At 36.6% G+C, this 22,596-nt stretch overlaps 4 protein-coding genes across 4 annotated transcripts; 2 read left to right on the top strand and 2 right to left on the bottom strand.

The window, feature by feature from the left end:
- Positions 1–112: 112 nt before the first annotated feature.
- Positions 113–2,042, bottom strand: LOC117905998 (pentatricopeptide repeat-containing protein At5g18475). Its single transcript, XM_034818925.1, has one exon. The coding sequence runs from the start codon at positions 1,823–1,825 to the stop codon at positions 251–253; it is 1,575 nt and encodes a 524-aa protein (XP_034674816.1). The 5' UTR covers positions 1,826–2,042; the 3' UTR covers positions 113–250.
- A 772-nt stretch (positions 2,043–2,814) lies between these two features.
- On the top strand, positions 2,815–6,314 carry LOC117906555 (14-3-3-like protein GF14 kappa). The gene is made up of 4 exons (XM_034819615.1): positions 2,815–3,361; positions 4,028–4,150; positions 5,827–5,943; positions 6,073–6,314. Exons 1-4 carry the CDS (start codon positions 2,864–2,866, stop codon positions 6,091–6,093), a joined length of 759 nt encoding a protein of 252 aa, XP_034675506.1. The 5' UTR covers positions 2,815–2,863; the 3' UTR covers positions 6,094–6,314.
- Positions 6,315–7,808: 1,494 nt separating this feature from the next.
- On the bottom strand, positions 7,809–13,684 carry LOC117906556 (protein CutA, chloroplastic). Its single transcript, XM_034819616.1, has 6 exons — positions 13,476–13,684; positions 13,213–13,328; positions 10,306–10,368; positions 9,722–9,753; positions 9,482–9,576; positions 7,809–8,119 (listed from the first exon to the last, which is right to left on the bottom strand). The coding sequence occupies exons 1-6, from the start codon at positions 13,655–13,657 to the stop codon at positions 8,038–8,040; spliced, it is 570 nt and encodes a 189-aa protein (XP_034675507.1). The 5' UTR covers positions 13,658–13,684; the 3' UTR covers positions 7,809–8,037.
- Positions 13,685–19,026: 5,342 nt separating this feature from the next.
- Positions 19,027–22,015, top strand: LOC117905992 (cyclin-D4-2-like). The gene is made up of 6 exons (XM_034818905.1): positions 19,027–19,663; positions 20,273–20,359; positions 20,453–20,551; positions 20,647–20,848; positions 20,961–21,085; positions 21,240–22,015. Exons 1-6 carry the CDS (start codon positions 19,340–19,342, stop codon positions 21,468–21,470), a joined length of 1,068 nt encoding a protein of 355 aa, XP_034674796.1. The 5' UTR covers positions 19,027–19,339; the 3' UTR covers positions 21,471–22,015.
- Positions 22,016–22,596: the final 581 nt, after the last annotated feature.

The raw sequence follows: 22,596 nt of genomic DNA, 5'->3' as shown, positions 1-22,596 counted from the left end.
TCAACGGAGGACCTGACTCCCGAATTCGAGCGCCTACATCTACAGTGTTAGTATTTGTTTTTCTTTCTTTAATACTTTCTAAAAATTAAATATAGTATTAGAAAAAAACAAATAAAGGAAAAAAGAAATAATTATTTCTCTCTTATTCATTCATTTCAATCAGTTTGTTTTCAAATTTTATGCCAAGCAAGCAAACGTTTCCTGTTGCTTCTAAAACACCTCTCTCATCTGATTAAAAGATTGGAGGATTTTACGGTTCTTGTATAACTAAGTCATCGAGCAGTTCAAATGCAGGCAATAGCTTTCTTTCCCTGCAAATCAACTCAACCAAAAGAGCCCATGAATTGGTCTCTGGTTTGAACCCCAGTTCTAATAATCCAAGCAAAGCCATAACTGCATCGCCCACCTTTCCAGCCTCACATAGATGAACCAATAGCTCATTCGAGGTAGCAAAATGGGGCAAAACCTCCCTACCCAGCATCAAGCCCACAAGCTGTGTCGCCTTCTGCAATTCACCTTCCCTGCACAAGGAATTCAACACGATCCTGTAACTTGCTTTGTTCAAGTAAACACCCTCATAGGGTAGCCTCTCAAGCATCCCAAGAGCCTCTTCGAACCTTCCTTCTCTGCACAATCCTCCCAGTATCACATTGAAAGTTACAGTATCAGCTCTGCACTTGTTTTCTCTCATATCTCTGAGCAACTCCATAGCTTCATCGACCCTACCAGCCCTACAGAAAAAATTAATTAAAGTAGTATAGCCGACTGTATCAGGCTTCAGTCCTAAGCTTTTCATCTCCTCAAAAACCTCCTTTGCCTCCTCCAGTCTTCCCTCCTTACAGAAGCCATTCATCAAGGCAGAGTAATTAAATACATTTGGGTTGCATCCATTCTTCTTCATGAACTCCATTATCTTCAGGGCTCGATCAACCTTCCCTCCATGGCAAAACCCATTAATCAAAGCGTTGTAAGTCAGGGCATCGGGCAATATCTGATCCTTTGAGACCATTTCCTCAAACAATTCAATGGCTTCTTTTAGTCTTCCACTTCCACAGAGACCATTAATCAGCGTAGAGTAGGTGATCAAGTTTGGGTAAGAAACATGAGACTTTTTCATCTCCTCGACGACTTCAAAAGCAGAATCAATATACCCATTCTTGCAGTGATGCTTGACTAAAATGTTGAAAATGCAGGTATTGGGCTCCAAGTTGAGACTCTTCTTGGAATTCAAGAGAAACTTGCGGGTCAAATCAACCTGATTCGACTCAACCAGGAGATTGAGACAAGTGCTGATGGCTTTGAGAGAAGGTTTTTCACGGACAATTGGGTGGATGGCATCAAACATCTCAACCACCCTCTCATGAAGAGAGAACTTGGAGAAATGTTTCATGAGGTTAAGAAATATACCCTCATGAAATTTGCAAGTTTCATAGGTCATTTGGTGAAGCACCGCATCAATAGCCTGAAATTTCTTGGACTTGGCAAGCTTATGGAGGATGGTAGCATATGTAGCATTGTTGTGGCTGAACCCCCTTTGCTCCGCTACCCTGTTAAATATCTCAAGTGCGCGTTGCGGATCGGTCTCGCGTTTGATCAAGTTGATAGCCGACTCGTGAGAGATGAATTTGGGTTTCTTCTGAGGTTCTACCATGGTGGTTGTGGCTTCGGTGGCTGGAGGGTCAGGTTTGGGAGAGGTGGCATTGAGGTACTGAAGAGGAGAAATCCAGGGAAGTGAAGAGGAAGGTGCTGAAGGAGAACAAGAGAAACAACGGTATTCAAGGAACGGATTCATCAAACAGCAGAGGTTTTTAAAGGGCTTAGTCATCTGGATTTGTCCACCAGATGTTTGATAAAACGACTGCTAGAAAACAGGGACAGAAATTGTAATCTACTTGATAAAATCTTTTCTTCTTTACAGGCCACTAATACTAATGAAGCGATCCTGGAGGTGACTTGAATAAAAATAAATAAATAAATAAAAATAAACCTTCCCCCCAAGAGAACAGTGGAAGATGGAGGAGAGAGCCCACCTTCTTCATATAACATTTATTTATTTAAAAATTTATTTTATTTATAAAATAAATTAGTGAAATAAAATATTATCTAAAAAGACGAATTTTTAGAAAATATTTATTTCATGAAAATGATTAAATAGCTAAAATGTGAAAATTAAATTAAATTTATTCATAATAAATTTTGTTTTTAGGAGGAAGAGGAATATATGAATAAGTTATTATAAAAAATTCCAATATTTTTTAAATGAAAAATTCTTTTCCAAAAATGTAATTTCACCTCGGAAATGAGTAACTTCACTCGCAATATATTCATGTTTTGCATCCGGTATTGGTTAGGACCCAGGTTTGACCCAATACCTCTGTGCCTGAGCATAGTTGGTCCGGGTATACCCGACCATATCCGGTACCTCCGATGTATAATTTGAAAAGGGGATGGTATTGGCAATAGAAGTTATAATGAAAGAGACAAAGAGTAGCCTGATACGGATAAAGGAAGGGGCCAAGCGAACGAAGTGGTCTTAAAATTGAGATTGTAATTGACCCAGAAGTGAAAAGACAGGAATATCGGCAGACCCGATTTATCACATCCGGGTCCACATTACACGCCAACATCAAATCGCTTAATTTCAAATTTTCAATGGCCCATACAGCTGCAGTGATAATACCACCTTTGTCGCTCACGATATCGCCTTCATCTGTAAATCCAACGGTCATGGTTCACTTCACACAAACAACATCGTGTGTACCAGCCGTTGTCAATACTTTTTTCCCCACATATAAAATGCCAAGAGCAAACCCAAGTTGCATCACGATCCTCGGTGGTGGTCTGCAACTCGGACTTTACTGTGATGGCGTCCACACTGCCGGAGAATCTCACCAGAGAGCAGTACGTGTACCTGGCCAAACTCGCCGAGCAAGCCGAGCGATATGAGGAGATGGTCAAATTCATGGAAAAGCTTGTAATCGGGTGGACCTCCATGTCGGAGCTCACCGTCGAGGAGAGGAACCTCCTCTCCGTGGCCTACAAGAACGTGATCGGCTCGCTCCGAGCCGCGTGGAGGATTGTGTCGTCGATAGAGCAGAAGGAGGAGAGTCGCAAGAACGAGGAGCATGTGGCTCTTGTCAAAGACTACAGATCCACGGTGGAGACGGAGCTCTCCGAGGTCTGTGCTGGTATTTTGAAGCTCTTGGACTCGCATCTGATACCTTCGGCTTCCACAAGCGAGTCCAAGGTGTTTTACATGAAGATGAAGGGGGATTACCACAGGTATTTGGCGGAGTTCAAGGTTGGGAACGAGAAGAAGGATGCGGCCGAGGAGACTATGTTAGCATACAAGTCTGCTCAGGTATTATTGGCTTCTGTTTCATTTCCGAGAATATAAGAAAGAAATTATTTTTAAAAAGAAATTTTTTTTTTTCAAGCCTGATAGTTGTGTTGTTACAAGCCAGATTAGCAGATTATGACTAGATCTCGATGTTTTGCCCTTCCTTTGGCTGTCGAGAAAATTGAGGGAAAGAGCAGAAGTTTTTTTTTTTTTTAAATAAATAAAAATAAAAATAAAAGTAAGTCTGTCTTTGCTCACGAGAATTTTGATATCGAAAGAGGATTAGGGTTATGAGTGTGTTTGATGGAGATTGGGATTTTTGGGCAATAAAATCGAAATGCAGAAAAAGGAGAGAAGAAAACTCTTACTCTGTTTGGTAGGCGATGTATCCGGGGGAGGAAAAGGAAGAGAGGAAAAAAAAAAAAGAGAGACGTGAATTCTCATGTTCTATGGTGGTATGGTTTTCCAAAAATGAAAGCTCATAGTTCCATCAGGCTCACTTGAGGGAAGATTTTTGTTTTCTCCTTCTCAAACATGGAAAACCTTGGGTTCAATTATTATTATTGTTATTATTTTACTGCGTTTTTCTAAGTGGGTGTCACCAGGAAATTTATTTTAGGGTGTTGTTTTTATCAGAATTGGAGACTTAGAAATTGATGTTTGATTTGTTTTCCTGTTTCTTTGAAGGATATTGCTCTAGCTGATCTGGCCCCGACTCATCCGATAAGGTTGGGCTTGGCGCTCAATTTCTCTGTGTTTTACTATGAGATTCTCAATTCATCGGATAAGGCTTGTAGCATGGCCAAACAGGTATTCCTTTTCTTCAGCTTTTATGTAATATTTCATCCTTCGGTCTTTCCCCTCCATGTCTTGGCTGTTAATATCTTTTGTTTGGCTGCTGATAAATAAGGAGGAGAAGCAAGCAATTTGAAGTTTTGAATCTTTTGTTTGTGTTGCTTTATTTCTCGACGTAGTAAAAAGGTTGCGTCAGCTGAGATATATTAGGTATATCGGGATCTGTGGGGTTGAGGTCAGGTCTCAAACAGTAAGTATTTGAGATTCAAAATCTAGGATTTTTTCTTTTTCTTTTTCTTTTCTTTTCCTTCCTTTTCTCAGCAACCAAACAAGACATTTCATAGGAACTGTTATTGATATGGACTGTGGAGGGTGGATCTGGAATTGTTTTTATGATTAGATTAGAACTCCACTAGAATTTCGGAAAATAGTTGTAATAAACAAATCTCAATTCTTATCACAGTTGAACTTACTGGGCAATAAAGTAATCATGTGTTGACTTTATGGGCAGTGTCATTTAACCTGCCTGCTAGCCATTACCCCTAAACTTGTCACGACCTTGTAAGCAAACTAGTTGGCATTGGGACAACCAAGATCTGAAATTAAAATTCAGATCTATCTTGAAGCCCTTTCCTGAATATTGGGTGTTAGATCTGTCAGTTTCTGTCTCTCTCGATCTGTCTGTGTGTGTGCCATGGATTAAAAAAAAAAAAACCATTCTCTGATATGTGTTTGGCTGAAGAAACCAACCCAGAGTAATGATTGATCAAATACTGAATATTTTAGTATACTGAAGTTAATGTATGGAAACCCATGCCACTTGGTAAAGTTCAATCTATTGCAACAATTTAGTCTTTTTCTGCACTGGGCATGTGTGTTTGTGCACACACATGGGAACAGTGCACGCCTGGTGTTGTTAGTTCTATGTAGATTGACCAGATTTGTTGGGGTTTAATAAGTATGTATCACCTTCTTGCCATATCTCTGCTGATAAACTATAGAATCATAATTGCTTTCCAGATGATAGGATATTCTTATTCAAGAGAAAATAAGTTATTTTCATATAAATATTGAAAAAACTTTGGTTCTTATTATTCAAGTGGATGATAGGCCAATTATTGAAAGAAAATTATTTTCTTGACCGATTGTTTTTGTTGTTTCTTTTTCTGTTCCTTGTCCTCCTTTTGCGGTGAGGGAATTAACAACTGTACACATTAATACTCTAAAAAGTTCATTTGTGTGCGGTGCTAAAGCAAAAGCAAATTCTGGTTAGTAATATTTTATTGAAGATTTTGGTTAGAGATGTCCTAAATCATCGCCATAATATGCATGCTTTGTAAATTTTGGTCAATTTGTTTTCCATGTCTGCCCACATGTCAAGTCACTTTACTGAGTAATAATATGATAGAATGAGGCTACTTTGTCAAAGTTGGTTATACTGGATACTCGTGATAACTTGCCTGTCACTGCTCATTTAGGTTTTAGCTCCACTCATTTAATTGGGTATAGCAAGCCATTTAACAGTTACTGAATTAACCTAGTTGTTGGTCTGTGGTCTTTCTTCTTCTTCCCTTGGCTTTTAGGGTTGAGGTTTGTTAAAGGGGTGGTGCATTTGACTCTTTTATTACTAAAGGCTAGTGTAAGAATATGATATGCATGAATGCATGGTTCCTTGTTTTGGTTGTTTACAGGCATTCGAGGAAGCTATTGCTGAGTTGGACACTCTGGGAGAAGAATCATACAAGGACAGCACTCTTATCATGCAACTCCTGAGGGACAATCTTACTCTTTGGACTTCAGATGCTCAGGTCAGTGCATCTCTTTGTGTTCCACGTGTCAAAGAATGTGTTGGCTTTGGTAAATCTGCAATTATTATTGCAGAATAGGTTGATCAGAGATATAATTTGAACTGTGTTGGGTTTGGTTCAGATGCTCAGGACCAGTTGGATGAGCCATAGGGGATGTTTTAAATTGGCCAGTCATATTCCTCTCCAGGAGGAGGTGGGCTTTGAATGTCATTTTGTTGTGCTGGTGAAACTGGGTTTCTAGAAACATCAACCTGGGTCATGATGTTTCAATATTTAAACAAAGTTATTCTGTTCTAAAGTTCTGAAGAGATTTTAAACCTGTAGCATCCAGTGGGAATATCAAGTTGTTTCTTTTTTATTTCAGGTTATCATATCACCAATTGCATTATTTTGCAGATTAAATTAAATCTAAAAAAATTGACTGGAGTTGCATTATGACAGTAAAAGATGGACAGAACATGCTTCATAGATGTAAGCTAAAAAGGCCTTAATTAGGTAGCTTTTTGTTATATCTTTTCTTAAAACAACACGAGCAACTCTTTCAGTTGCAGCTTTCGATGTTGTAAAAATGTTGTGCCATGGATAGGTTGGATGCCGGGTAATTTTGAAGTTAATTGTAGCCATCCGTCTAAAGTCTGCTGGAAAGACGAATAATAATTGGTAAAAGATCATTTGCGGGCCAGGAGCCTGTGGTTTTGCTTCAGGGCTCGATATGGTGCAATGGTAAGTTAATCGTCGTGCAATCTCTCTCTTTTTTCTTTTTTCTTTTGCCCTTAAATTATGCGCATATTGAAAGGATCCAAGCAAGTGTATTCTGCATTCCCAATGCGTGTTCGGTAATTTCAAAGCTGGGATCTGCCTCTTTATTTATTATTATTTTATAATTACTGTCACCATTAGGAACATAGCATGAGCATGATAGATGCTGATTTCCTTTATAGCTAAAGGTTGGGTTGGCAAGTTGAGCTGTTCAATTCAACCATAACATGATTCCCAAAAAATACAACCTCTCATCTCATTCGAAAGGCAAAAGGAAGAAATATTTTTCCTTGACTTTCTGCAAGGTCGATCGGGCCTGAGATCATCAAGTGTTCATAAACGACATTTGGATGTTTTGTTAGCGAAAAATTTAAAATTAATAAATTATTTCTGTAAATGTTTCCTTAAATATATTTCACATATTCTTTTATTTATATAATAAAATAATTTTAAAAATGTATAAATTATAATTAATTTTAATTGTATTTGATTCCCTTACATATTTTAAATGGTAAACCAAAAATCACTTGACTTCCAGACAAACACAGAGTAAAGTGTTCAATTTTTTTAGTAATTTATTTGAAAAATCACCTCACCAGCTTATCTATCCCTTTCTAAGAGATTTCACATCATTGTTATTTTCTCTCCGTTCTTATCCTATATTTCTAGTGTTGTGATCTTGTTCCTCTTCCTCCTCTCCACCACGGCATATACGAAACCACAATGACATTTCACCCAAAAGTTCAAGACTTCAATTTCTATTGTTTTATTTTAAATATCTATCACTCAGTTCCCATTTCCTTTTCAGTTTCAACTTCTTAACTACCAACCAAGCACTTGTTGACGTTGGGCTCCTTTGTGATATAAATTCTCTCGATAGCGTCATGAATTTCAATGCATGTTCCTAGAGAGAAAAAATGGCAAGGAAGCAGAGGTCCATTGGACAAAGTCGCCTTATATCCTTCGGCTCTTCTGGGGGCCCACTTAACTAGCTGGGCACATGGGAGGAGTAGATGCATCATGCATGCTACTACAAAAAGTTAATGCAGATGACCATTCGACATGCACATGGCAAATGCATTTATGCTTTCACAAAAATTAGCATGTACATGTGAGGAAGCACATCAGTCTGTATTCATCAAAGCAAATATCCACCCAAGCGAACTGAAGATCTTTATATGGTAATACAGAGATAGGGATGACACAGAGGCTTAATTTTAAATATTTACGAGATAGATGCAACCATCTGCATATACAAGCCAACACAAGTGTTGCTTTCTACACATGCTAGATTCAGTTTCATTTAATCCATACCTCCTGCCAAGGTTCAGGAAGTCAGTCCCTTGTGCTGTTTTTGATCCACTCTAGGTACTGCAGATTGCCCCCAGTGATGGGCAAGGCAATAACTTCTGGCACACTGCACAAAGTCAAAAGGCAAGTTAAGGGGAGAAATAAAGGACTGGGTGACTGGCCGTTGAATATTAACCAACATCATTCTTTTTTCTATTTTCTCCTTCAAAAGTGGTTTGAAGACTGTTGAGAACTGCTGGCTACACAAGGATTTCTACATTCTCCCATACTCTACCAAAGCCGCTCAAAGCTGCTATATTCCTGGGCATGCTGGTTATGGGCAAGAGTCAGGATTTCAGGAGGCACTGGCACAAATAATGGAGAGGAAGGAAAGAAGGCTAGACAGAAAGTCACCAATTTTTCCAATTTTATTGGGATTTTCTTGATTTTCAAGCATCGAAATACTGGTGGCTTTTAGCAAACCAGCAAATCACGTTAGCGCACTTTAAAAAATTTGAAGTTAGGGAGGGCTTGAGCATGAAATGGGTGGCACCTAGCCACCAGGGCAATGTTGCCCTCAGTTGCGTTTGATTCTCTCCAAACATGAGAGACTTGCCTCTATTGCCTAAACTTTTAATATATGCATGGAAAAAATTGAAATGCTAAAACAAAGTTTTAGTAAGTAAATTAATTTTAGTTATCTTCTTTTCAAATTTCATTTAACTAATTGTTAAAAATATGAAAACCATTATTGTAACTTTTGTAAAATAATTAAATGTAACTAAAATGTAAACTTGTAAATAAAATTATAAACATTTTTAAATAAAAAAAATTATACATACATCATTATTTCTTTTATATTTTTTATTATATCCAAATTAAATAGATCATTATTTTCTAATTAAATGTGTTTTCAAGTTTTGCATAGTATCACTAAACGTCACAAACTTTATCATATACATATTGTTTTCTTTAACAAACAACTCCAATATGTGTATTTACTAATTGTTTTATTGTTTCTTGGAGTTTTTTTTCAATATTTCTATAAGTTTTGATCAATTTTCGTCCTTTTTTTTTTTTTTCAAATTTCCATCTGAAAATTTTCCTAAAATTCTTGTAAAATCCAACCACTGATATTCCATCAATTCCAATATTTTCATCCTTAGTTATAAAGGGCCATTAGATGACATCCCTTGAGAAAAAATATCTCAGATTAATGATCAAGTTCACAGATCAGAAGAAATCAACTTCTGAAATGTTAGAGCTTAATTTATTCTATATGAATCAATTTTGCGAACTGATTAATCCTACTGGTCAATGTCTAGACTGCAAGGAAGCTTGGTATATGCATCTTACTTTCCCACCTAACCGCTCATGTGGATGACATCATATTCCACACAATATCTCTAGCCATTTTTCATATGTCATCCAATTTCTCAGACAAGTAGGTTATCTATGTAGGAAAATAGTGCAGAAGCGTTGTGCTTACTCATATTCATGATTTGCTTTAACATGCTCTGTTAGAGCTTCCAAGAGAGATTCCCTGGTCTTGATTATAAGTAGTTCCTCAGAATCTGTCTGGATCTGCAACCAAAATGAGGCACAAAGGACCAAATGAACTATTTAAAATGAGATGGTAGGTCAAGGGCTTTGATGGTTTATATTACCTACCGACCTACAAATTTAATTGGTATTCATGATTACTTTAGTCATGAACATGAAATCTTACCTCTCCCTGCCAATGATAAACTGATTCAATACCTGCAGCCATATGTCATCAGGATTTAGGTTAAAGGAGACATGTTTAAACCACAGAAAGAAAATGGATTTGCAAACTCAAACAAAAGTAGGAAGTGCCAAAAGAATGAGAAAATTAGAATGTTTGTGTGTGAGATAGGAAGTCTCCATCATGACCCTGGTACCGTCTGAAAGCAGGGATCATACTTATTTCAAGACAAGTGCAACTCACTCCATCATGGTTATCATATTGCATAGTCATCAACTTTAATCTTACAGTTTCCCAAACATTCCCTTCATTCTTATAAAACTAAAATAAAATCAAAAGATTATTGATTGATTTGAAAGTGCATGTCAAGCTGTCATGAAATAGTAATGAAGGGATGCTTCAGCAAAAGAACATTAAACATGATTTCAATATTTAATTAGAATCAGAAATATCCATTGGCAATCTATCCACTAAAGGAGATTCTTTTTCTTGTGGTAGGGGGGGCATCAACTAAAAATATACTAGGATGAAAGAACCAAGAGAAAACAAAATGTTGAGGGCACAATTTGAGAGACTGAAGAACATACCTGGTACTCGGTTAACACAGGCTGCAAGCTTCTCTTTAACTATGCTTTCTGCTAACTTCATTCCTGCATATAGGTTCTGTATTATTGCCCAAGTAAAACTTGAAATATTTCAAGCAATTAATGTCCCAATCTGAAAGGGGAAGCTGCATATTTACATAAGCTGAAAGCATATGTCACAGCAAAAAGGCTGTGTGGGCAGCTAGGTACAGGCTACAGAGCCAGAATGAGTTATAGCCTGTAATCTTTTATGGTCACAAAATAGGGGGAGAGAAGAATATGATATGCCTCCATCATTTCCTACAGAGCCAGAATGAGTTATAGCCTGCAGTATTTTATGGTCACAAAAGACGGGCAGAGAAGAATATGATATGCCCCCACCATTTCTTTTCGACTATCAAACGGTTAAAGATATCATAAGATAATTCCAAAACAGAAACAACATATTTCTTGTGATATACAGAAGAAAGAAGAAGAAAGCAAACATACCAAATGAATGTTGCTTTGATCAAGTAACTAGTTTCAAGTTATCTTTTAACTCAATATGCAAAATAGAATAGGTGATTGATTCATTGTAAGCAAAAGCTCCAATGACTACCTATGTGGCTATGTTCACATATGAAAGTTGTCAATGCCAAATGTTTGGGCCACAGGTGACCAAACAGGGGCTGATAAAATGACATGTGGAAAAATGGGATCAGTTGGTGGTAAGTAGTGAAATGGGTTAAAATCTAAAGAAAGAAAAAGAAATGGGAGAATAACGAAGCATAGGATGAGAGGAAGGTAAAAAAGAATGACATGGCTTAGCTAGACTGATCAATAGGGCCCTGTTAACCCATAAAACCAGTTATTAGTGATAGGGGTAATAAAATTTGAATTAAATGAAGGTGGGGGTTATATGAAAGGGGATCATCTGGCAGGACTTATTTTTTAAAATTGAATTAATGCCAGGAAATGGTTAAAATTAAGGAAGTTGACATCATTGTATGTATTAGGAGAAAAAAAAAAAAATAGACAAGTGGCTAGTTTTTACCAACCCCTAAATTATCCGCACTCCCCACGTGAATTAACTCACTTTCGTCCAAATTGATTCTCAAACCTGATGGCGGTTGAATTATCGATCAGACTAGTAAACTGTGACCAATAACTTTTTTTATTCAATGATCAGTTCAGTTATGAAAACATTGATAAAGACCTTCTATTAACTTATTTGTCTTTGAAAGCCCAGTATAAGTATGCTAGATGTAGAAGAAATACTTAAGGAGTTGGTTTTATATTCTAATCAATTATATTTCTCGTTGATAATTTTGATAATTGCCTTTTTGTTGTTATTTCCAGTTTTTGCACTGGCTCAGTGGAATAGAAATCCTAGTCTCAGGTACAGAAAATGATCTAAATGTGCACAAAGGATGTAACACACACCCACAATCACCTGAGGAAGAAAGATACCAGAGCATTCTCTCATGCACCACACCTGACAGAATTAGAATAATTGGGAACAATGATTAATTCCCTTGATAGGTCTAGACCAGCATTACTGAGCATTAAATTGCTCTGACACACCCATGTATTAGATCAGCACATTTAACTTAGCTCAATGCCACTCCTTCCAAAGATGTGCAACACCATAGATAAGGAACTTTATTTCTGAATGATGTCTTGGATTCAAACTCCTCATCAAAAGAGAATGCCTTGGATCCATATTGTCTAACTTTGTGGTATAGATAGTGTAATGTGCCTTCCAAGAGACTATAATATCACCTAGCAGCAATACCTTAAAACATACTAATCACATCCCCTATCTATGAATGCATTTTGTTATCAGGAAAGTTTAAGGGTCAAGCAACCACTTCTAAATAGTCAAAATTTAGGATATAAAAGTGAAGATCTATTTATTTATTTATATTGGATAAAATAAATAAATAAATAAATAAAATGCATTGGGGATAAAAAATAACAGAAGGGTGAAGCTTGTTCTGACTTGTTTGCTTGCCATCTTTGCAAGGATATTATTTGCAAGTTCAAATAATTTACACAATTACACCAAGTGATATCATGAGGGAAGATGAGATCATACTGCTGTTTCCAAAGCAACAGGATCGATGGTATTAAAACCCAAAGTAGTATTCCATATGGCATGGAGAACTAAGTATAAAGATGAGTAAAGAAGCGAAGACAAAAGAGAATGCATTGCAAAGAAGTGAACATTGAAAGGAGAACAACCAGGGAATGCACTATCCTCAAAGGAAACCTAAAGCACTAGGATAACCCTCGCAAGATATTCAATGAAATCACTTTAACAATGGGAAACCACAATACTTAACTTGAAGTTCTCAAAGGAAACCCAAAACCATAAGATAACTAATCAAAAGATATTCTTCAAAATCACTTAAAAAAGGAGAATTACTGATACTTGGAGTTGTCCAAAGAAACCCAAAGCCCTGGGATAACTCTCACCTAATTTTCGTCAAAAACACTTTAAAAAAATAGAATACCAAAACTTTAAGTTGTCAAAGAAAACTCAAAGCCCTGGCACAACACTCGTGGAATATATAAGAGAATCTCAAATACTTAACTTGAAGCCCAGGTCATCGTTTTCAGCCATCTACCCAACAAAACCATAGTTAATAAAAAAAAAATTATAAATTACCTAACAAAGAATCATTGTGTTATCTCTAACTTGAATCATTAAGGTTACTTGAACTTTCATCAACAAACAGAATATATAGGGAAGAAAATAAGACATAAAAAAAAAACATTTCCATCACAATCATTGTTCAATCATGCCTAATTTCTATCAAAGTTGTCCACTATTAATACTATATATCCATTGCAAGCTAAAATATCAAAATTGATCTGAACAATATCACCACTCAAAGCATTCTAGGGAGAAAAATTGGAAAGACGAACCCGCTTCTTTGTTCGGGACAGTAACATAAACGACAATACTGGGTACGGTAGTCTGATTTGCTTCCATTCTGATCGAGCGAACGCTTTTAGCTGGCGTCTGATTACCAAACTTTGAGCTGAAACATCAATTCCGTACATCTAAGTCCATACTCATGCGATTAACTAAGAATTAGGACACAATAAGAACCCTAGCCATTGATTGGTTTTCGAATTAATTATCAGCATTTCAGAAGAACCAAACAGAAAAATGGAGGAAGAAGTACCGGAGAAAGGGCCCAAAAGGGAGAGACTGAGCACAACCCGTCTTGAGGGAGGAGGAGAGGGCAGGGCAGAGATTGGAGAGGCCCAAACTGAGCATGCAAAATGCCCCTACCAAGGGCAAACGACGTCGTACTGCGGACGAGGAGACGATCGAGGATGCTTTACAGCAGAGCGTTGATGCCATTTATCAAATCTGATTCTTATACTTGCTGTTGCGTGTTACCGTCCCCGGAAGCTCTCACTCGTCTTAATTAACCTCATTTTGAACCAGAGGGCCCAATACAATTCCAAGTATGACAAATGACAAGCCCAAGACCAAGCCCAAACCCAGGCAAATTTAAGGGGTATGGACTAGAAATCGGATCCCATAAGTGGGAAATATGTCTAGCCCAGGAGGCCGGAGTCCTACTAATTTCCAAAATATATTAACTTTTTAACAATAAATTAGGTTGAGAATCTTGACAGTGGAATTGCATTTGACTAGTAAGGATAGGAGATTGAGATGAGAGGTAATAGGTAATAGGGACAAGGAAGCCTACAAGGGGACTAGAGGACTGCCTTCCTTAAGCGTCTTGTCCAGCTAGAGCTTCCAAAATGCCGAATCCAAAGGCCAAATGAGTATGACCCAGTCACTTCCTTTTAGCCATTACAAAACTATACATAAGACAGAGGTTGAACCAAGCCAAGTGAGTTTGCCAGCTCAAAGTAGTTGGTTGGAATTATATTAGAATGTAATGTTGGTATATCTACCAATATTAAACATGACCATCGCCCATAGCCCATGGCCCATGGTCTCATTCGATTTAAAAAATATAGGGAGGCAGCAGTGGCCCAGTCTAGCTCCACGTGGGAATTGTTAATTCGGCGATAGAGCTGATAGTGGAGACACTGAAGATACGGCGGATGTTCTGCATCCTTTTGATGGCGGACCACGGCATTGTACTGGTTCCACATGCGTCGCCCCTGGGGTGACTCGTTTTATCAGGCTCAATGCCCTTCCCCCCATTTTCCTTCTCTATTCTGATTTTTCTTCCTTCCCCACCCGGACCACTCTGCGGGTCTTTCTTTATTGGAGTAGTGAATCTCAAGATTCGCTTCGATTCTAAAGCTTGTTTTAAATTTTATTATTTAGTGTAACTTCTCTAATCCACTTGATCCTTCACGCACCACCATTTAATGATTGGACTTATTAGCTCATGAGAGGTTTGTCTCAGAAATCTTCTTCCAATGATTTATTTTTCTGATCAAACTCTGATCTTTATTTGAAGTGGTATTCATCATCCAACGGTCTTTGTTTTAATTAAAACTCGATTACAACATACATTGCATTAAGTGCTTAACATTTAGTCATATTAGAAACCAAAGAGAGAGTTATTCCATACCAACAACCTTATCCCAACATGAGAGACAAAAAAAAAGGGGGCGGGGGGGAGGCTGTCATCGGGCCGATGAAAATGGTCATACGCCTAAAGAATGACCTAACATTGGGTTTGTAGCAGTAGACTTAAAAATAAAAAAAAGGAGAAACAAAGAGAGGAACCAAAGGGTATAAGTTAAAGAAAAAAAATTAAAAAATGAATAGTGGACCGAGGACTGGGTGTCAATCACACTACTCTGAAGAGCTCGGATCTCAAACAGTGGGGACTCTGACCCAGTGACCCTCTTGAGGCCAACATGAAAAGTCTTTAGAGGGGCGTCGCTCGTGCCTCTCAGCTCTCAGAAAAAAAAAGGGGGGTGGAATATAAGAATCCATTGGAGCCAGCATGCATCTGACATCAACCATATGGATCGTGCTCAAAACTCGGTCTAAGGGGATTTGGGGGTGACCCTTGAAAAGGGAGAATAAGGGAAAAGTCGAATTTCAAAGGGAGGAAAGCGCATGTTAGAGAATGAGAATGCACCCAAAAAGAAAAGGGAGAAAGGGTCAGAAAATAAAATTTGTGCTCCTAAAGTCTCTTTAGGAGGAATCCATTTTTGGGCACCTCTTAGTGAAGGCAGCGGCAACAAGAATCCTAAGCAAATAGTGGTCCTATTTATGTAATTGCCTTTTGGCATCGTGTAAGCTAATCATGATTCTAAAAATGAGCGATGCGGATCATCTGTGACAATGCCGACATTTTCTTCGAAATCAGCACAGCCATTAGTCGTAAATGGAAGCCTTATTACTGAGTAGTTTCTTCGCTTGTTCCATGGATTGGCTCATTGTCCCACTAGCCATATATCCCAGCAATTCCATCATTGGAGTGCTAACTCAGTCAGACTTAATAATAATACATATCTATTCCATCTCATCCTCGACTCAAAATAATTAAAAATATTATTATCTTTTTAAATATTTATCACATTTTCTAAATAAATTTCCCAGTTGATGGAAGTCAATATCTAAAAAATAAAAAAATAAAAACCTTTACCAACGTCTAATTACAATGAATATTGAGGTACCCAGACAGTTACAGCTAATTGAAACGTGGAATATGCAGGAATCGCGTCTTTTCGTCATCCAAGCAAAATCCAGTCATGGAAAAACATTGAGGGCTGGAAATTAAGGTCCATCTTACAGCTTATGATTGCCACGTTGCACAAGGGACGCACCTCAAAGTGGAGAGAGAGAGAGGACAAGTCTTTAGTTTCATCCAACATAGATTTTTGGGCGATATTGGTCAGATTTATTTCATCATTCATATCTAGGCTTACCGGCCACCGAGAAATATTTCTCACACGGTTTAGTGCCTTTTTTTTTTGGGCGGGGGGGTCAATTTATTGTGCAAGGTTTACGCGGGATGTGATATGTCCATTCTTTAAAGCATATAGATTATAGACCAAGATTTTTCTTCACCACTCTTTGAATTAGCCCATTATTCACAAAGTGGGACACACACACACACTTTGAATTAGGCCATTATTCACAAAGTGGGACTACACACACACATCACGAGGCGCCACTCTGCACAATTTAACTGAAAACACACACACACACTTCAATTATAGCATCACGAGACGCCACTCTGCACAATTTAACTGAAACTAAATTATTGGACAATAGAGGATTTGGTGGCAATTGTTTTCAATTCTATTTTTAAACAAAAAAAAATGTGATGTTTTCGTAAAACATCTTTTAATTTTTTTTATGAGTATTTTATAAAATAATTATATAAGTTTGTAGAATAATAAAAAATAAATAATACATATTAAAATTATTTTTAAAATATTAAAAATACTATCGGTTCCTAACCAAATTATTGTTTTACAAAATATTTGTGAACAGTTTTCAAAAACTATTTTAAAAAATAGTTACCAAATAGGGCAAAAAAAATTTATATCATCAATAATAATCTATTTTATTTTATTATTCAATACGAACAATCTTCCGGCATAAACTTATTTTCAGTATATTAAAAATAGTTAAAGTGAATCTAATAGTATATGGAGTAACGTGATTAACTTAAATTAGACAATTCAACTTATTAATCAAAACAATATAAGAAAAAGAAAAAAGGAGAATTATGTTTTAGGGGTAGATGAACCCCCAAATTAACAAAAGGTCCGTGTATCTTTTCAAATTGAGCTCAAGACTCAATGAAAGTATGAAAATTGAATCGAATGATATTATCCTTCAGAATTTCCAAAAATGTCTTTTGTTGATTTTGATAAACAAATTAATATTTTTGAAAAATACTTTTATTTAATTTAATATTTTTTTTAAAAAAATTGATTTAATTTAATATTTTTTTTAAATACTTTTATTTAATTTAATATTTTTTAAAAATAAAATTATTTAATTTAATATTTAAAAAAATTATTTAATTTAATATTTTTTTAAAATAGTTTAATTTAATTTAATATTTTTGAAAAAAAAAATTAATTTAATATTTTTGAAAAAAAAATTATTAAAAAAAAATTATTTAACTTAATTTTATAAAATATTTTATATGTGTTCTTAAAGGGTATATTTGTCCGTTACTATTTCATATCCTTCAACTCAATTTGAAGAGTTATATGGACCTTTTGTTAATTTGATCCCTGATCTACCCTTAAAACATAATTCTCCCCAAAGAAAAATATGTAAAAAGGAAAATGATTTGAATATGGGAAAAAAAAAAAGCTTGATTTTTCTAAAATCATTATTTAAATTTACCTTATTTTCCAAAACTATTACTAAAGTGAATTCAATTATTCATTAATATAAGTGAAACACAATAAAATCCTTCCAAAGTGTTTTCACTCCGCACTAATTAAAAAATAGAAAGAAAAAAAAAAAAAAAGCACTTTTTATACTTTTATTAGTCATTGCCTAATTTCAGTTCAATGATGATACTTATTGGTCCAACTATAGCAGGCACAGGCTATGACTATTTAATGAGTGTCAAACTTTACGAGATCCACCGAAAATGTGATGATTTGAACATGAATTTATATATATATATTTTTAATTTAAATTATAATGTATTTCATGGTTACTCATGTTTTGTAAAAACTTATCTCGGTTATATAAATTTTGTCCGTTATAAGTTTAAGAGGGTTCTTACGACTTTAAATCGTGATTATATAATTAAATTTTTTTTATATTTATATAATATTAAAAAAAAATTCCATTATCTAATGTGAAATATTGCATGTTTAAATTATAAATTACCGCACATTTCATTAGTGAAGTAATAAATTCATGTGGGATACCTGCATGATTATGAAATATGACGTTTATTAGTGAGGGAATAAATTAATTAGAAAGTAATGGGTTAGAGCGAATTATAAAAAAGAATTCCTTGTATAAAAATTGAATTTGGTGAGTCTAAATTAAAAATAATAATAATAATAAATAAATAAATAAATAAAAGGGAGGAGGTTTGGAAGGTGGGTAGAACACCAAGATGGGATGAATGGGCCAATAGTGGCCCACGGTCGCGCAATTAATGTAGGGAATGGCATTTTTCTTAACTGATGACACCCACCCATATTCGGGAAATTTTGTTTTGTATAGGAAGAGTGGGTAAAAAAAGGCTGAACACCAAAAAGTGGAGTCATAATTGTAATTTCTGGAAAAACGGCTGTTTCCGGTCATCGCCTGAAAAATCAGATTACACGTGTCGATTCAGGAGGAAAATGACACTGCCTATCCCCAATTGATCACTCTCATCATCGGATTTACATTATTACCCCTCTACTCTCAAGCAATTACTCACCCCCCTGGGTATCGGTTTTTTCTTCTTATCTTTTTATTTTTATTTTCAAATGTTAAACTTATCGAAATTCAAATCCAAATATTGAAATTAAAAACATTAAAACTAAAAATTTGAATGCAGGATATTTAAGGAAAAAATATTTTCAGTAATATTGTTGGAATATCTCCAAGAATCCAACCCAAATATCAGAATAATTAGGCATAGCATTTATTTTTTAATTTTCTTTTTTTTTTTTAAAAAAAAAAAAACTTCTTGAAGCGACGCGAGTCAAAGAAATTAATACCATTCTTAAAAAAAAAAAAAAAAAAAAAAAGTATTCGGCCCTTAACATTGATGGAAATGGTTCTTAGTGCGGGACAGCACACCTCTCTTCTCTCTATACCCTAAGAGGGTCATTCGTTTCCTTCATAAGCCGCTCTCATGAGACAGTCTTTTCAGCCTCGACTTTGATTGCGAGGGGGAGGGACAGCACTTTCTCTGTATTTCTCATTTGATTGGGATTTCATTTTTTCATTATTTGCTTCTCAATTCTTTCATGAAAAATTTCTGTTTCTTCATCTACAAAATCTGAGAAAAATATATCAAACACAGTAAATAAAATCTGGGATTCATCCTCAACGGGTTGTTGTTTAGAGATTGAAGGATTTCAGTAAGGGAGAGTGTTTCTAAGGCTTTTGCAGTTTAAAATGGCACCCAGTTTCGACTGTGCAGCCTCAAGCCTTCTGTGTGGAGAGGACAACAGCAGCATCTTTGATGATGCTGATTATGGCGCTGCGGCGGAGGAGTTTGAGACTGCATGGCATCATCGGAATCATCGAAGTCGTAATCAAGAGAAGAGCTTTAATGGCGGAGAGTTTTTGATTGGGTTGCCAGTGCAGAGCGATGAGTGTTTGGCTTTGATGATTGAGAAGGAGTCCCAGCATTTGCCTGCTGCTGATTACTTGATGAGGCTCAGGAGTGGGGATTTGGACATTGGGTCTAGACAGGACGTTGTTGGTTGGATTGCAAAGGTGTGTGCATCAATCTGTGCAATGGGTTTTTATTTTTATTTTTTTGACATTTTTTCTGGTGGGGTGGGGACGTTTCTTCTTTGAATGAGAAACTTTAATGAGTTAGAGTTTTTATGTCTGGTGTTGACTGTTTCCCAATTTTTCCATCGTTCCTGTTACTGATTTGATGATTATGAAAAGAAATGGGATAATGCCGCATCAGGAGTAGATTTGGGTTTTCTTTGCATTTTGATTTGAATAAACCCATTCTGCTGGTTTTGATGAAGTTGTATTCCTTATTTTTGGGGTCTGTAGTTGATGCTAATTTTATCAGTAATTTTGGAGTGTTTGGTGAAGGGCATGTGTGGGGTTGGTCTGTTTTTGTTTCTAAAATGATGTTCACACATAATCTGAAATGGATTTGGTGGGATACCCCCCTGGTTTGCTTTTAGGACTGATGCTGATATGTGATTGTCCATGTGCTCTTTGTTTTTTCCCCCTTCTAATTTAGTTTAGTGAATTTGCATTTGCATTTGCATTCGAAGCTCACTGCTGAAATGGGGTTTTTCCTTTTGTTGATTGTTCTGAGGCCGCCGATGATCAATGCTAATGCTCTTGTTGCTTTAACAGGCTCACGCCCATTTCGGTTTTGGACCCCTGTGTGCATACTTGGCTATAAACTACCTGGATCGGTTCCTTTCCACCTATGAATTGCCTGTAAGTTGAGGGAAAACCAAACGCATTAATTTTTATTTTTTTTGCTATGTTTCTATTTCTAATTTTGTCTGTTGCTGTTGCGTAAATTTGCAGAAAGGTAAAGCTTGGATGGCACAGTTGTTGGCTGTGGCTTGCTTGTCTCTTGCAGCCAAAATGGAGGAGAATGAAGTTCCTTTGTGTCTTGATTTGCAGGTGAAGAATCAGTTTAAATTTGACTTGCAAAATTGTATGAGCTAGTTTTGAAGTGATTTTGATCTGATTGTTTCCATGGGTATGAGTCTTAACAGGTGGCCGAATCAAGATTTGTGTTTGAAGCCAGAACCATACAGAGAATGGAGCTTCTGGTGCTGAGGACATTGAAGTGGAGAATGCAAGCCGTGACCCCTTTCTCCTTCGTAGACTATTTTCTCCGCAGGATCAATGATGATGAATTCCCGGCCAGAACTTCAATCTTGCTGTCAATTCAACTCATATTAAGCACAGTGAAAGGTTACTCTCTACTCATGGATTGTACTGAGTTGTAATTTCTCTGGTATGACAGTAATGAAGATAGAGAAATGTGAGAGGTCTGATGTGTCTTGGTTGGGGGAATTGAATGCAGGGATTGACTTCTTGGAATTCAGGCCTTCTGAGATTGCAGCAGCAGTGGCAATATCTATTGCAGGAGAAACCCAAACAGTGGACATTGAGAAGGCCATTTCTGTTGTCATTGAACCTATAGAAAAGGTAAAGTAAGTGGTCCTGGTCCAAAACCGCCACAAGAAAAAGGAGAAATAAATGATGGTCTTGCTTTTACTCTTATCATTATAAGTTTGATTACCTACAAAACCTGATCAATTGATTTCATTTCATTTCTTTTCTTTTCTTTTGGGTTTTGCAGGAGAGAGTGCTCAAGTGTATTGAGCTGATGCATGATTTGTCATTGATTAGTGGGTCTGTGAAGCGTTCTAGTACTGCTGCTTCAGTCCCTTCTGTGCCCCACACCCCAATTGGTGTGCTGGATGCTGCATGCTTGAGCTATAAAAGTGATGATACAACAGTTGGATCATGTGCAAATTCTTCACATAACAAAAAGAGGAAGCTAAACGCACCCCCTGAAGTGGAGCTATAATTTGATGAGAGGTGGACTTTTCACTTCTCACCCAAATTCTTTCTGTTTGATTTGGGTGAGTGGGTGTTTTTGTGTGGTCATGAGGGTGGCCCCCCACCAAATACAGAACCAAAAAAGAGGAGAGAACCAGGTGAAAGGCAACCCAAAAAAAAGAAAAGTGAAAAAAAAAAAAAAAAAAAGAAGAGTTGAATAAGTTGGGTCATGGATGGGAGATAAAGATGCGATAAAAACTTTAATTCTGGTACAATCACCGGCTGTTAAATATTAGACCTTCTTAACGGCAATAGAGAAATATAATAAACATTTATGTTTGGGACATACAATTTGTCTTAGATGATTTGTAGGATATGTTCGAATGAGTAAATTTTGGAGAATTGTTTATTTTATTTTCCTATTCTTTCTTCTGTATTTTCCTTTTTCTTGGCTGTTTTCCTTTGGAAAATTTCAAAGAAAAAGGAGAGTCCCTAGGAGAGCACCAGAACTTTGAAAGAATGGGTTTGAACTTTTTGATCTTTCAAGTAAAAGTAACAGTGGGAACTTGGAAATGAGGAGTACGCAATGTTTTTTAGCCCTGTAAATGACTCTGCCACTCAACTGATGATTAGCTTTATCTGAGCGCTGTCACCGGCTCTTTGTTTGACTGGGTGTCTGGTTGGACTCTGGGGTGTGCTGCTGCGGTAAATATCTATATATATATATATGTACATATGAAAAAAAGAAGCCCTTCTGGAACCTTGGGAATGCAATAGAGAAATTGTAGATGGGGTCAGGGTGGGTAAGTAGGAGAAAGGCAATAAAGAAATAATGAAAGAGGGAGATGGAGGTTGAGAATAACGGTGGGGTGGGGCTTGAATCTTTTGATATTGTTGTTTGTTTCGTAAAATCAATGCGAGAGAGGGGCCCTTGATGCTGCGAGGACCCTTCCTTTACATTTCCTACCGACACCTGGAGGGGTCTGTTTCGGTTTGGGATTCTTCTCCTTCGGTCTTAAACATCTACCTCCACGATGAAGCTTTGAACCATTAATTAAGACTCCTCCATTCTCTAAAAGAAAAGTCTCCGGCAGGGGATCATTGTTTGGGCCTGGTTCTCTCTTTCCTTGCCACGGATCATGGTTTTAGTTTCT

This window comes from Vitis riparia, chromosome 18 (genome assembly GCF_004353265.1).
Source record: "Vitis riparia cultivar Riparia Gloire de Montpellier isolate 1030 chromosome 18, EGFV_Vit.rip_1.0, whole genome shotgun sequence".
NCBI lineage: Eukaryota > Viridiplantae > Streptophyta > Magnoliopsida > Vitales > Vitaceae > Vitis > Vitis riparia.
Note: the sequence above shows the minus strand (reverse complement) of the source record. Positions and strands in the feature narration are given on the sequence as shown.